The sequence below is a fragment of the Nerophis ophidion genome, linkage group LG29, assembly GCF_033978795.1.
Source record: "Nerophis ophidion isolate RoL-2023_Sa linkage group LG29, RoL_Noph_v1.0, whole genome shotgun sequence".
NCBI classification, from domain to species: Eukaryota; Metazoa; Chordata; class Actinopteri; order Syngnathiformes; family Syngnathidae; genus Nerophis; species Nerophis ophidion.
Window position 1 is genome coordinate 4610175 of NC_084639.1, and position 16214 is coordinate 4626388.

Genomic DNA, 16214 nt, shown 5'->3' on the forward strand with positions numbered 1-16214 from the left:
AAGCATGATGAGTTATATGTCAGCATGTGGCCCCACTTATAACTCTTTGGTGAGATGGTGACGTGATGGTGGCGACAGGCCAAATTACACTGTTCCTTACACCAGGGGTCGGGAACCTTTTTGCCTGAGAGAGCCATGAAAGCCAAATATTTTAAAATGTATTTCCGTGAGAGCCATATAATATTTTTTAACACTGAATACAACTAAATGTGTGCATTTTTAAGTAAGACCAACATGTTTGGAGTATAATAAATCTCCTATTCTTTTTAATTACATTCTTATTCTGAAGTTAACCAATAATAAATCAAATACTTCTTACCATTAATCCGACTTCTTGAACAAGTCTGGTAGAAAACGGATGGATGGATATAATGCATGAGAATGTTTTATATTTTGAATGATATTTTTAGCACTGTGATCACTTGCGGAATTATTCATAATTATCGCGTTAAGCCAGGGGTGTCCAAACTTTTTCCACTGAGGGCTGCACACTGAAAAATCAGAGCAAGCGGGGGCCATTTTCATAATTTTATTTTAAAAACCAATACAATATATGTATAAAAAAATATACATTTAGGCCTCCACTCAGTTATGATCCTGGGGACCCCAAAGGGTTTTTGTCCCCAAAAATTTTTTAAATGTGTCATTATTCAGTATTATACTTTTTATTATTATGCAAGTTTTAAATCTCTAGATCAACATTAGACAAAAAAAAATGGAAAAAACACAAAATATGCAATATTTTTTCACCCAATACCTTTTTTAGGTGGAATATTTGAGATTATATAATGATTGGAGCCTTAATTTTAGATTTTGATTCATTATTATTTTTTGAGCAATCACACTTAAAAACAAATCACACTAAAATATTTAGGGATCCAAAAGTGTCCTACTTATTAAAGTTTAAAAAATAAAATATACATTTTATTTACTGTTTACTCTTAGCACAATAATCTCGAGATCAACTTCAGATATATCCGTCAATTTTAAGTTTTATTGTTGTTTATGTTTTGTTTGTTTTAGGCCCTTCTTAAAAAAAAAAAAACAGCTCAGTTTTTTATATGGTAAAACACAAAATATGCAACATTTTCCCCAAAAATATCTCAAAGTGGAATATTTAATGTGATGTAATCGAAGCCTTGAATAGGTCAATAATTCAAAATGACATTGGTTTTGATTCATTATTATTTTTTAAAGAAAGAAACAACCTGCAGGGCAGCTTTGTGTTATAAGAGTAAGCATTGCAACAATTTCTTGTTACATTTCACCTGTTTGCTCTTTTATACCACTTTTTATGTTTTTAATTTTTTTTAAATTGTATTCATAAAATGTGTCGTGGGGCCGTTAAAAAATGACCCGCGGGCCGCACTTTGGACAGCCCTGTGTTAAGTAATGTCAGCTAAGATTTATCTGAGAGCCAGATGAATTCATCAAAAGAGCCACATCTGGCTCTAGAGGCATAGGTTCCTTACCCCTGCCTTACACCCACCCAGACCCTTCGTAGTCTGTCCGCCTGTCCCAGGCGGCGCCCCCTTCCCCTGGAGAGACACCACCATAAAGGCCACGCCGTCCCCCACAACACAACATAAACACAAACAAAACAAATACCCAGAAACCCTTGCAGCACTAACTCTCCTGGGACGCTACAATATGCACCCCGCGCTACTACCAAACCCCACCCACCTCAAACCCCAATCTCCTGAATTCGGAGGTCTCAAGGTTGTCAAGCATGGTAATATGTGCCAGTGTTACATCGGAAATCAGTCAAAAAACGCTGTAAAGGGCTCCACAAGTGGCTAGAGTGACTTCATAGGTCAACCGGAAAAGGAATTAATTCAGAATCAGAATCAGAACATTTTTGCCATTGTTTGAGAACGGGTTCACAAACTAGGAATCGCACTGAAAGGAAATAGCCCCCCAGTGTACGGGAGGCACTCGGCCTATGACCAATAGTCGTATTAAAGAGAGTGCATGGACACTTGCACTTCACACATACGTGTAAAGTAGGGCTGGGCGATATGACCTTTTTTTAATATCTCGATATTTTTAGGCCATATCGCGATACATGATACATTATATATATCTCGATATTTTTCCTTAGCCTTGAATGAACACTTGATGCATATAATCACAGCAGTATGATGATTCTATGTGTCTACATTAAAACATTCTTCTTCATACTGCATTAATATATGCTACTTTTAAACTTTCATGCAGAGAGGGAAATCCCAACTAAGTCAATTGACCAAAAGTGTATTTATTAAACAGTTATTAAGCAGTGGCACAAACATTCATGTCATTTCCAAACAGAAAGTGCAAGATTGTCAGAGACATTTTAAAACAAGCTATGAGTGCACTTTTGTGCATGATGTCACAAAAATGACATATCAAAACAACACTAAATTAAAGTGCACTTCTTGTACAGAACGCCACTACAATAGTTTCAAACAAATAAAGTGTACTTTTGTGCATGATTTTGTGGGCGTGTGACACCGACTGGAGATGTTGATATACGGAGTAGCCACTCTTCATTCTCTAGCAGGTGACTTTTCAAATGATGCTACATATTAGCAGTAGGGCTGGGCGATATGGCCTTTTTTAATATCTCGATATTTTTAGGCCATATCACGATATATATTACGATATTTGGCCTTGAATGAACACTTGATACGTATAATCACAGCAGTATGATGATTCTATGTGTCTACATTAAAACATTCTTCTTCATACTGCATTAATATATGCTACTTTTAAACTTTCATGCAGAGCGGGAAATCACAACTAAGTCAAATGACCAAAAGTGTATTTATGAAACAGTTATTAAGCAGTGGCACAAACATTCATGTCATTTCCAAACAGAAAGTGCAAGATTGTCAGAGACATTTTAAAACAAGCTATGAGTGCACTTTTGTGCATGATGTCACTAAAATGACATATCAAAACAACACTAAATTAAAGTGCACTTCTTGTACAGAACGCCACTACAATAGTTTCAAACAAATAAAGTGTACTTTTGTGCATGATTTTGTGGGCGTGTGGCACCGACTGGAGATGTTGACAGGCGGAGTAGGCACTCTTCATTCTCTAGCAGGTGACTTTTCAAATGATGCTACATATTAGCAGTAGGGCTGGGCGATATGGCCTTTTTTTAATATCTCCATATTTTTAGGCCATATCGCGATATACAATATATATTACGATATTTTGCCTTAGCCTTGAATGAACACTTGATGCATATAATCACAGCAGTATGATGATTCTATGTGTCTACATTAAAACATTCTTCATACTGCATTAATATATGCTACTTTTAAACTTTCATGCAGAGAGAGAAATCCCAACTAAGTCAATTTAGCAAAGGTGTATTTATTAAACAGTTATTAAGCAGTGGCACAAACATTCATGTCATTTGCAAAACAGAAAGTGCAAGATTGTCAGAGACATTTTAAAACAAGCTATGAGTGCACTTTTGTGCATGATGTCACTAAGATGACACATCAAAACAACACTAAATTAAAGTGCACTCTTTTTACAGAACGCCACTACAATAGTTTAAAACAAATAAAGTGTACTTTTGTGCATGATTTTGTGGGCGTGTGGCACCGACTGGAGATGTTGACAAGCGGAGTAGGCACTCTTCATTCTCTAGCAGGTGACTTTTCAAATGATGCTACATATTAGCAGTAGGGCTGGGCGATATGGCCTTTCTTAATATCTCGATATTTTTAGGCCATATCACGATATATATTACGATATTTGGCCTTGAATGAACACTTGATACGTATAATCACAGCAGTATGATGATTCTATGTGTCTACATTAAAACATTCTTCTTCATACTGCATTAATATATGCTACTTTTAAACTTTCATGCAGAGAGGGAAATCACAACTAAGTTAATTGACCAAAACTGTATTTATTAAAGTTATTAAGCAGTGGCACAAACATTCATGTCATTTCCAAAACAGAAAGTGCAAGATTGTCAGAGACATTTTAAAACAAGCTATGAGTGCACTTTTGTGCATGATGTCACTAAGATGACATAGCAAAACAACACTAAATTAAAGTGCACTTTTTGTACGGAACGCCACTCCAATAGTTAAAAACAAATAAAGTGTACTTTTGTGCATGATTTTGTGGGCGTGTGGCACCGAATAGAGATGTTGACATGCGGAGTAAGCACTCTTCATTCTCTAGCACGTGACTTTTCAAATGATGCTACATATTAGCAGTAATGCTACTTTTTGTAGCAATGCTTTAGCACCACCTTGACAAATTACGGTTGTCTGTTCGACATATTCCCACTTGAAGCCAAACCACCGCCAGACGATGGACCCCTTGCTGTTTTTCTTGGGAATTAAATCTTCCTTCATTTGTTACCAGATCCGCACCTTCTTTCTCTTGTATTACCACTCGCACGGCTCCGCTAGCACCACAGCAAACATTACCCATGCCGCTCCCTCTCTGCTCCGTGGTGACGTGTGTAAGAAGGTGCGCTTGCTGTCTGTGAGAAGGAGAGACAAGAAAGATTGAGAAGAGCGGAATGCCCACAGCTAAAAGCAACTGCGTGAGAACGTATACTCCAATATCACGATATAGTCATTTTCTATATTGCACAGAGACAAACCCGCGATTTTTAGATTGATTGATATATTTTTATTTCAAATATGCAAATAAACAAGAGCAAACCTAAACCAATACAGTGCTATATAGCCTTAACTGCCATTATAACAAAATGAAAACAATGGAGAAAAAAAGGGATGAAAATCAGCACCTCCAAGTCCGAGTCCATGGTTCTCGTCCGGAAAAGGGTGGAGTTGGGGAGGAGACCCTGCCCCAAGTGGAGGAGTTCATGTACCTAGGAGTCTTGTTCATGAGTGGGGGAAGAGTGGATCGTGAGATCGACAGGCGGATTGGAGTGGCGTCTTCAGTAATGCGGACGTTGTACCGATCCGTTGTGGTGAAGAAGGAGCTGAGCCGGAAGGCAAAGCTCTCAATTTACCGGTCGATCTACGTTCCCATCCTCACCTATGGTCATGAGATTTGGGTCATGACTGAAAGGACAAGATCATGGGTACAATCGGCCGAAATGAGTTTCCTCCGCCGTGTGGCGGGGCTCTCCCTTAGAGATAGGGTGAGAAGCTCTGCCATCCGGGAGGAACTCAAAGTAAAGCCGCTGCTCCTCCACATGGAGAGGAGCCAGATGAGGTGGTTCGGGCATCTGGTCAGGATGCCACCCGATTGCCTCCCTAGGGAGGTGTTCAGGGCACGTCCGACCGGTAGGAGGCCACGGGGAAGACCCAGGACAAGTTGTGAAGACTATGTCTCCCGGCTGGCCTGGGAACGCCTCGGGATTCCCCGGGAAGAGCTGGACGAAGTGGCCAGGGAGAGGGAAGTCTGGGCTTCCCTGCTTAGGCTGCTGCCCCCGCGACCTGACCTCGGATAAGCGGAAGAAGATGGATGGAGTGAGAAGAACTTTACATTTAGAAAATAACATAATAATATAATTTTTTGATAAATCGGGTATATGGATATATCGCCCAACCCTAGTGTAAATACAAACCCTGTTTCCATATGAGTTGGGAAATTGTGTTAGATGTAAATACAAACGGAATACAATGATTTGCAAATCATTTTCGCATTATGGAGCGTAAAATACGACAACAGAGACCCCGGACTGTTGAACGACTCAAACTCTACATAAAACAAGAATGGGAAAGAATTCCACTTTCAAAGCTTCAACAATTAGTTTCCTCAGTTCCCAAACGTTTATTGAGTGTTGTTAAAAGAAAAGGTGATGTAACACAGTGGTGAACATGCCCTTTCCCAACTACTTTGGCACGTGTTGCAGCCATGAAATTCTAAGTTCATTATTATTTACAAAAAATAATAAAGTTTATGAGTTTGAACATCAAATATCCGGTCTTTGTAGTGCATTCAATTGAATATGGGTTGAAAAGGATTTGCAAATCATTGTATTCCGTTTATATTTACATCTAACACAATTTCCCAACTCATATGGAAACGGGATTTGTATATTAAAAAAATAACTATTTGCAAAATCAGACTAACGTGTTGCATGTTTATCACCCACGTGCCATCATTTTGCTAAATCAAGCACTTTATTATGTGGACCTCTCATTCGAAAGCCCGCACCATCTGCCCTCCGCCGATCCGCAACAGTGTCCTTTTTGTCGGGGAGCGTCTCTCGCACAAAGAGCCTTTCAAAGCGTACAGAACAGAGCGCGGCCTCAGGGCGGATTTATGGAGGGCCGCACTTTAGAAAAGTCGGAGAGGGACAGATGTCGTGTCCACTGTGTGTCTTATCAGCAATGATGATGAAAACTGTGTCCAGCAAAGCAATAATGTCGTCATCTCTCTTATTTCCAGAGAAGGATTCCTGTAGGAAAAGTGCTCCCTTGTGGCCACGCTGCTGTGAATGACCCTTCCTTGTTATTCCCCACCCCCAAAATGTGTGAGCGTTTGCTCAGTTGGACTTTTTATTATTACATGCTGGATGATGCTTTGTCTCATTTTCTTCCTCCTTTTTACACACCCAAAATACATTCCACGCTTTTTTTGTTTTTTCCAACGCAGTGACGTTTGCATGGCGTATGTGGAGTGTGCTTTTTAGTTGGAGCCCATATTAACACACAACAACATGTCGGCTTGCTGCGACGGGCAGAAACTTAGCGCCAAACCCGCGTCACACGCTTGGGACGTGAAAAGGAAGGCAAGTGCGGTTCAAATTCCAAATCTGTTAGTCTGCAAAACCAAGTGCGGCTTAATATTTAGGTGGTCTATAAGGAGGCAAAGTCTTACGCTTACTATATTTTATGGCTACTATAGAAATAATATGGACTGCAAATACGTCACAATTGATTTTTTTTTGTCTTTTAAAGGAGTATAAGCCCCGCTCCGAAAAGCAAAAGTATGTATTTTTGTTTTTCCTTTTATCAAGATTAAAGTTGATCTTCAACAGTCTTCATTTTCACTGAGCTCATTGTTAATAATACAACTTTATTCTTATCAAATATGACTTTTTCTCCCTAAAATTACATCTGAACATCCCCCCAAAATCACCACTCAATACACCCTACACTTTTAAATTACAGCTTTTTGTTATTAAAATAATTTCCTCATATTTCATTTTTCATCACTTGCAAAATACGACATGATCTTGATGAAATGCCAAATATTTTCTCATAATTTTTAGAAATTAATGTCAAATAATTTGTAATATTGTGAATTTATTCCCCTCATAGTCCAAATTATCTTTTGGTTATTTTTTTCCTCTCACGCTGACTTTATTGTAGTCCAATTCCGTCTTTTTTCCTCAAAATATTACAAATTACTTTTTAGGAATTGACAACTTTTATCTCATAACATTACAAGTGTATTCTTAGAAAATGACAACTTTTTAACCTAATCTTACAAATATTTTCTTAAAAAAACTACTTTTTTTATTGCAATAATTACAAAAATGTTTTGGAAAATGCATTTTTTCTTGTGATATTACAAATTAATTCTAAGATAATGGCAACTTTTTTCATGTTATGTTACACATACGTATATCCTTAGAAAATACAAAAATGTTTTGGAAAATGCATTTTTTCTTGTGATATTACAAATTCAATCAATCAATCAATCAATGTTTATATTTATAGCCCCAAATCACAAATGTCTCAAAGGACTGCTCAAATCATTACGACTACAACATCCTCGGAAGAACCCACAAATTAATTCTAAAAAAAATGGCAACTTTTTTCATGTTATGTTACACATACGTATATCCTTAAAAAATAACCACTTCTTTTGTCGTAGTAGTATAAATGTATTTTAGAAAATTACACATTTTTAGAAGTAAAATTACAAATGTTTTCCTGAAAAAATGTTACTTTCTTACTGCAATAATTAAGAATTATTTTATTTATTTAAATAACGTTTTTCAACTTTATCTTTAGAAAATGACAACTTTTTTCATGTTATGTTACATATACGTAAATCCTTAGAAAATAACCACTTTTATTGTTGTATTAGTATAAATGTATTTTAGCAAAATGACACATTTTTTATTGTAATATTACAAATGTTTTCCTGAAAAAAATAAACTTTCTAATTGCAATAATTCCGATTTTTTTTAAATAACGTTTTTCAAATTTATCCTTTGAAAATGACAGCTTTTTTCATGTTATGTTACACATACGTAAATCCTTAGAAAATAACCACTTTTTTTGTTGTAATAGTATAAATGTATTTTACAAAATGACACATTTTTAATTGTAATATTACAAATGTTTTCCTGAAAAATTTTTACTTTCTTACTGCAATAATTAAATTTTTTTAAATAACATTTTTGAAATTTATCTTTAGAAAATTACAACTTTTTTTACGTTATGTTACACATATTAGAAAATAACCACTTTTTTTGTGTAACAGTATACATGTATTTTAGAAAATGACACATTTTTAGTTTTAATAATACAATGTTTGTTTGAAAAAATGTTACTTTCTTATTGCAATAATTACATATTGTTGTTTTTAAATAACGTTTTTCAAATTTATCATTAGAAAATGACAACTTTTTTCATGTGTGTTACACATATTAGAAAATAACCACATTTTTTGTGTAATAGTATAAATGTAATTTAGAAAATGACACATTTTTAATTGTAATATTACAAATGTTTTCCTGAAAAAACTTAACTTTCTTAATGCAATGATTACGTAAAAAATTTTTTTTTAAATAACGTTTTTCAAATTTATCCCTCGAAAATGACCATTTTTATTGTAATACTGTACTACAAATGTATTCTTCGTTAATGAAAACTGTTTTGAATCTTAATATAACACATTTCTTCTTTGAAAACAACTTTTTTCTTGTAAAAATACACATTTATTCTTACAAAATGACAACTTACGTATTACAAATGATTTCTTAAAAAAACTACTTTTTTCGTCTCATAGTAAAAATGTATTTTATAAAATGACACTTTTTATTGTAATGTTATAAATGTTATTTTTTTATAAAGTACAATTGCAATAATTACAAATTATTTTTTATATAACTTTTTTCTTGTCTATCCATCCAACCATTTTCTGCCGCTTATTCCCTTTGGAGTCGCAGGGGGCGCTGGTGCCTATCTCAGCTACAATCGGGCAGAAGGCGGTATACACCCTGGACAAGTCGCCACCTCATCGATTACAAATTCTTCAGAAAATAACTTTTTTGCATAATATTACCAATTTATTCTCAGAAAATTACCATTTTTATTGGGATATTACAAATTCATTCTTCGAAAATGACAATTATTTTTTTTTTTACTATTACAACTTTATTCTTCGAAAATGAAAACATTTTTAATCATATTACAAATTCCTTCTTTGAAAATTACAACTTTTTTCTCGTAAAATTATTACAATTAATTAATAGAAAATAACTTTTTCCCCACACTTTTACAAATTTGTTCTTAAAAAATAATACATTTTTCACATAATAGTACACATTTATTTTATAATTTTTTCTAAATACCCAGGTGTTGTTTGTCAGGCTTTCCCCTGATAGTTTGTGTTAGTTTTTTCCTTTGCATTTATCTTGGTTTCCTCTGTACGTGTAGTATTTCCTGTCAGCGCTTTTATTTTGACTATTTCCTGTGTTTTTCCCTCAGCTGCGGCTGATTGGCACCTGGCCACACCTGGTGTCAATCAGCCCGCCCTTTTCTACCTGTTTTTGTCCTCCAGTCAGTGCTGGATTATTGTCATGTCGATGTCGCTCTTGTCATAGCTACTTGCCGTGTCGTATCTTGGGGTGACAATAATCCAGCACTGACTGGAGGACAAAAAAAAGTAGAAATAGGAGTGGGCTTATTGACACCAGGTGTGCCCAGGTGCCACTCAGCCGCAGCTGAGGGAAAAACACAGGAAATAGACAAAATAAGAGCGCTGACAGGAAATACTACACATACAGAGGAAACCAAGACAAATGCGGAGGAAAAAACTAACACAAAAAAACTGCCAGGAGAAAGCCTGAAATTGATGTGACATTATTCGGCCTTATTTTTAATCAAATCTTCCTTGTTTTACATCCCAACCGGCTGACAGTGTTTGGCTTATCTATCTACCACTTCTCCACATACCTCATCGTGTTTTTCACGACTATTTTTTCGTATTAGCGGGTCACATTTGCACTTTAAAACCAAATAACAACAACAAAAAAAGAACACAAATGTGATGTTTTACTAAGTTTATGTTTTTGATCTATGCTTTTTATCATGGCACATTTTAAGTTTGTACTTTTTTAATAAAGGAAAAAGATTGTCTTAAGAGGCAAATAAAAGCCCGTTCTCACCTATATTTCCTGACTTCATTGATGAGATGAAATGCAGACGCTGGGGTCCTTCCCAGAGGTCCTCCCTTTACTGGTTTGTGTGTATTTCCTTTGCAGTTCTCCCTGGTTCTGCACCGAGTAAGGGACCGTCCTCAAATTCCAGCACTTTTTTTTTTTTTTTAAGAAATCCCTTTTCCTGGGTCCTTTTTATGTTAATCCCCACTTTTTGCTTCCTCTCCTGTTTCTGTGATTAACACATTTTCCACTTGGATGACAATGTTGGAGACAATCACGTGCATTCTAATCAACACTTTTCTCCTCCTCACGCCAGATTTGTGCTTCTCTAACGGCCACATCTTTTTTTTTTGTCTCTCCTCTCTTTAGCTTCTTTTAATGTCTTGACCATCAGAAGAGGGGGGGATGGCAGCTTCAGCAAACCACTAAGCACCCTTTACCTCTTTTTTCTGTTTTTTCCCCCCCCGACCTCGGTTGTATTTTCTCTTCTTCTCTCCCATCGCATCATCCCGCTTTTGTCAAATATGATCTTCAGTATGGACCTCTCCTCACGAAGCTCTGATTACAGTCTTAATGTCATGTAAGGGGGACCCTGCAAATCACCTCCAGTTTGCACACTAAATCAGAATCCGGCTTCCCTGGGACAGGTGTGCACTGTGTAATAATAATCGCACAATTGAAGCTGTCGTGACTATGCCAAAGCAATATAAGAAATACAGTGGCCATGTTTACACTACATACAATACCACAGAGGGGGTCATATTTCCCGTAACACGTCGTGCTTTAATATTCCACCGGCCTATTCTATTGTCAGCATGCTTCTTTTTATTTCCAAAATGCTGTGATCCTGGCCTTTTTGTTGCTCGTTTTCAACCCCACCCTAAATAACGGGCCGTTTCTTGCTCCCAATGGTGCAAATTATGAGTACGCATTTGTTTCAGCTCCCCCATGTTGCCAAATATTAGTATAAAGTGGAGTTGAGGTCAACTCCTGTAGGAGTATTTGAAAAAAAGAAGAAAAACATACAAAAAAAGGAAGAATACCCATGCATTTATATAATTTATAAGGATATATTTTGTGTATTGAAGTGCATTGAAGACTTGTTGTTACCTAACATTTTTGTGTCCAGAAACATTTTTCTAGCATCCGTTATTGTTGTCAGAAAACCCCTCCCACACAACAAATGATCAATATCTTGCTTAAGTTGACTCCCATTCATGTACATTTTCAATAAAAAAACAAACTATATGATCAAATATTTTTTTTAATTTGTCCTTTTATTCACAGCATGTGTGTTTTCTTATTAACTCCTTCAAGGAACTTTGGGGTACAAACATGTACCTTCCACTTATGTGATTTTTTTGATTTTTTATTCTCAAATTGTCCAGAATTTGTGTCTAATCATTTTGTACATCCGTGTACACTTTTTTTTAACCATTTACTCTTAAAATGTTTTTTATAAATCACAATGCTTATAACTGTTAACTGCAAAAAATGTGATGATCTGAACATACAGTGGGGCAAAAAAAGTATTTAGTCAGCCACCGATTGTGCAAGTTCTCCCATTTAAAATATTGACAGAGGTCTGTAATTTTCATCATAGGTACACTTCAACTGTGACAGAATGTGAAAAAAAAAATCCAGGAATTCACATTGTAGGAATTTTCAAGAATTTATTTGTAAATTATGGTGGAAAATAAGTATTTGGTCAACCATTCAAAGCTCTCACTGATGGAAGGAGGTTTTGGCTCAAAATCTCACGATACATGGCCCCATTCATTCTTTCCTTAACACGGATCAATCGTCCTGTCCCCTTAGCAGAAAAACAGCCCCAAAGCATGATGTTTCCACCCCCATGCTTCACAGTAGGTATGGTGTTCTTGGGATGCAACTCAGTATTCTTCTTCCTCCAAACACGACAAGTTGAGTTTATACCAAAATGGATACATGGATGATACAGCAGAGGATTGGGAGAATATCATGTGGTCAGATGAAACCAAAATATAACTTTTTGGTATAAACTCAACTCGTTGTGTTTGAAAGAAGAAGAATACTGAGTTGCATCCCAAGAACACCACACCTACTGTGAAGCATGGGGGTGGAAACATCATGCTTTGGGGCTGTTTTTCTGCTAAGGGGACAGGACGATTGATCCGTGTTAAGGAAAGAATGAATGGGGCCATGTATCGTGAGATTTTGAGCCAAAACCTCCTTCCATCAGTGAGAGCTTTGAATGGTTGACTAAATACTTATCTTCCACCATAATTTTCAAATAAATTATTTAAAATTCCTTCAATGTGAATTCCTGGGTTTTTTTTTCCCACATTCTGTCACAGTTGAAGTGTACCTATGATGAAAATGACAGACCTCTGTCATCATTTTAAGTGGGGGAACTTGCACAATCGGTGGCTGACTAAATGCTTTTTTGCTCCACTGTATTGCATTTTTTATTAGATATGGGTTTCTTTTGATGTTGACATAAAATATTTGTGAATTATTATATTTTATTTTTTTATTGTCCTGATCTACTTTGTTCTTCCTTTACTCTCGGGACCAATTTAGTCACATTGACTTTATAATGACATTTTCTTAAACGGTATTTGGAACGCACTCTTTTAAAAGAAGTATTAATTAAAATACCAGCCCAATGTTTAATGTAACAATGTAAAATGTTTGCATATTTTTAGTTTTTCCTCATGATAAAAAACAAGGGTTCTTGTGACATTAAATGTATAAATAAATATACTTCCTCAGTTTGGAAAAAATAAAACAATTTATATTTATTTTTGTTTTGTGGGCTAAATGTTTTATATATTGTGTTCCTGAGTTAATGTTGCAGAACAATGTGAATTTATTAATAATTAAAAAGTTTGTTACATTACATTTTTAGTATCAAATGGTTGAAGTTGGTCAAAAATAGTTTTATATTTCAAAGCCTATTATTGACAATCCTTACGGAACTTTCCTTTTTGTAACATTCTAAGTCGTAAAATATGGCAAGTAGGAGGTGGGTAACAATTTTATTTCAGGCATATTGATTGCACTTTAAATCTGTTCTGTTACAGACTAAAAAACTAGTGGTTATATTGAAATATCAATGTCGCCGATAGCAGATTTTTATGCTGTAATATGGAAGTGTTAGAATAGAATAAGCAATGTTAATTAATATGATTGTAAATGCATAACCCAGTGTGTCAAAAATTCTACCTGCATGAAAATATTTGTTTATTATTCTTGTTTTTCAAATTCCATCGATCCATCCATCCATCCATTTTTCTACCGCTTGTCCCTTTCGGGCTCGCTGGAGGCTATCTCAGCTGTATGGTAGGCGGGGTACACCCTGGACAAGTCTATACCTCATCAAATTAATTCATAAATTACTTTTTTTTTTTCCACCAAGGACCGCATACTGAAAAGTCAAGTATGGGGGAGGTAATATTAATTTGTTTTATTAAAAAAAAGAAGACAAAAACAGTAAATATATATATATATATCTATATGTAAATATTTATTTATATGTAAATGTATGTAAATACGTATATTTATGTACGTATGTGTATATATATATATATGCTTGTATATATACATATAAATTTGATATATGTGGGTGTACCCCGACCTCCGCCTGAATGCAGCTGAGATAGGCTCCAGCACCCCCTCCCCGCGACCCTAAAAAAGGGACAAGCAGTAGAAAATGGACGCATATACATCAAACATTATTTACATATATGTGTATACCAAAGACTATAAAAAAAATGGAACCCATTACCTCCCATTACAACCCTCAGCAGTAAGGGTTGGAATTGGGGGTTAATTCACCAAAAATGAATCCCGGACGTGGCCAACACTGCTGCTCACTGCTCCCATCACCTCCCAGGGGGTGATCAAGGGTGATGGGTCAAATGCAGAGGATAATTTCGCCACACCTAGTGTGTGTGTGTCAATCATTGGTACTTTAACATTGACTTAATATGTGTGTGTGTGTGTATATATATATATATATATATATATGAATGAGCTGTAGAAAATGGATGGATGGATATACATCAAACTTGATTTACATTGTTTGTGTGTATATATATATATATAAATATATATATATGAACAAGCGGTAGAAAATGGATGGATGTATATATATATATATATATATTACTAAACGATTTAAATTTGAGCAGTCAGGTTCATTATTTGGGCTCAGGATCGACAATAGCAGCCGGATTTTACTTGGTATTGGATAGCAAAAAAATAAATCAGCGGTCTTACACATCACTATAAAAAACTACCTCATTAAAGTTATTCTTTGTTGTAAGTTAATCTACATTTTCGGTGTTATCTTTAAATTAATGTTAGCAGGGATACTTGCAGAGGTGTACTTAAAACATTTTATACTATTTATAGTCCTGTTGGTACAATGCAATATACACATTTTTGATATACTTTATTGCATATTTTTTGTTTTCCAATAAAAACCACCAGGGTTTGTTGTGAATCCCATTTTTGGCTAACATAAATAAAGATTATATGAATTGGTCTAAAGTTGTTTCGAAGATTTTAATGACGATTTACTTACAAGCGCTACATTTTATAGGAGCGACTATTTTGGGTCGTACGGGTTAAAGTTTTAATGTCTATTATGTCATATATATATACATATATATATATATAGTGTATATAATGTCTTTAATATCTTCGACCCAACTCTCTCCTTTGAGGCACACATTAAGAATGTTATTAAAACGGCCTTCTTTCATCTCCGTAATATCGCTAAAATTCGCTCCATTCTGTCCACTAAAGACGCTGAGATCATTATCCATGCGTTTGTTACGTCTCGCCTCGATTACTGTAACGTATTATTTTCGGGTCTCCCCATGTTTAGCATTAAAAGATTACAGTTGGTACAAAATGCGGCTGCTAGACTTTTGACAAGAACAAGAAAGTTTGATCACATTACGCCTGTACTGTATATACCTTTATATACATATATGCATACATATATACCTATACTGTATATACCTTTATATACATATATGCATACATATATACCTATACTGTATATACCTTTATATACATATATACATACATATAAACCTATACTGTATATACCTTTATATACATATATACATACATATATACCTATACTGTATATACCTTTATATACATATATACATACATATAAACCTATACTGTATATACCTTTATATACATATATACATACATATATACCTATACTGGCTCACCTGCACTGGCTTCCTGTGCACTTAAGATGTGACTTTAAGGTTTTACTACTTACGTATAAAATACTACACGGTCTAGCTCCATCCTATCTTGCCGATTGTATTGTACCATATGTCCCGGCAAGAAATCTGCATTTAAAGGACTCCGGCTTATTAGTGATTCCCAGAGCCCAAAAAAAGTCTGCGGGCTATAGAGCGTTTTCCGTTCGGGCTCCAGTACTCTGGAATGCCCTCCCGGTAACAGTTCGAGATGCTACCTCAGTAGAAGCATTTAAGTCTCAACTTAAAACTCATTTGTGTATTCTAGCCTTTAAATAGACCCCCTTTTTAGACCAGTTGATCTGCCGTTTCTTTTTTGTTTCTCCTCTGTCCCACTCTCCCTTGTGGAGGGGGTCCGGTCCGGTGGCCATGGATGAAGTACTGGCTGTCCAGAGTCGGGACCCAGGATGGACCGCTCGCCTGTGTATCGGCTGGGGACATCTCTGCGCTGCTGATCCGTCTCCGCTTGGGATGGTTTCCTGTTGGCTCCACTATGGACGGGACTCTCACTACTGTGTTGGATCCACTTTGGACTGGACTCTCACGGTTGTGTTGGATCCACTATTGATTGAACTTTCACAGTATCATGTTAGACCCGC

At 35.8% G+C, this 16214-nt stretch overlaps 1 protein-coding gene and 1 long non-coding RNA gene across 5 annotated transcripts in view; one reads left to right on the plus strand and one right to left on the minus strand.

The window, feature by feature from the left end:
* Window positions 1–11598, plus strand: part of septin6 (septin 6) — a 79491-nt gene extending 67893 nt beyond the window's left edge. For 2 of the 4 annotated variants that reach the window (XM_061891807.1, XM_061891804.1), the window contains exon 10: window positions 10445–10700. In XM_061891807.1, coding sequence (XP_061747791.1) covers window positions 10445–10469 — 25 coding nt within the window. In that variant the 3' untranslated portion in view covers window positions 10470–10700. The other 2 variants (XM_061891806.1, XM_061891805.1) reach the window with 2 other exon arrangements.
* Window positions 3901–11112, minus strand: LOC133546015 (uncharacterized). Its single transcript, XR_009804961.1, has 2 exons — window positions 10349–11112; window positions 3901–4504 (listed from the first exon to the last, which is right to left on the minus strand). It is a non-coding gene; the product is annotated as an uncharacterized LOC133546015 (long non-coding RNA).
* Window positions 11599–16214: the final 4616 nt, after the last annotated feature.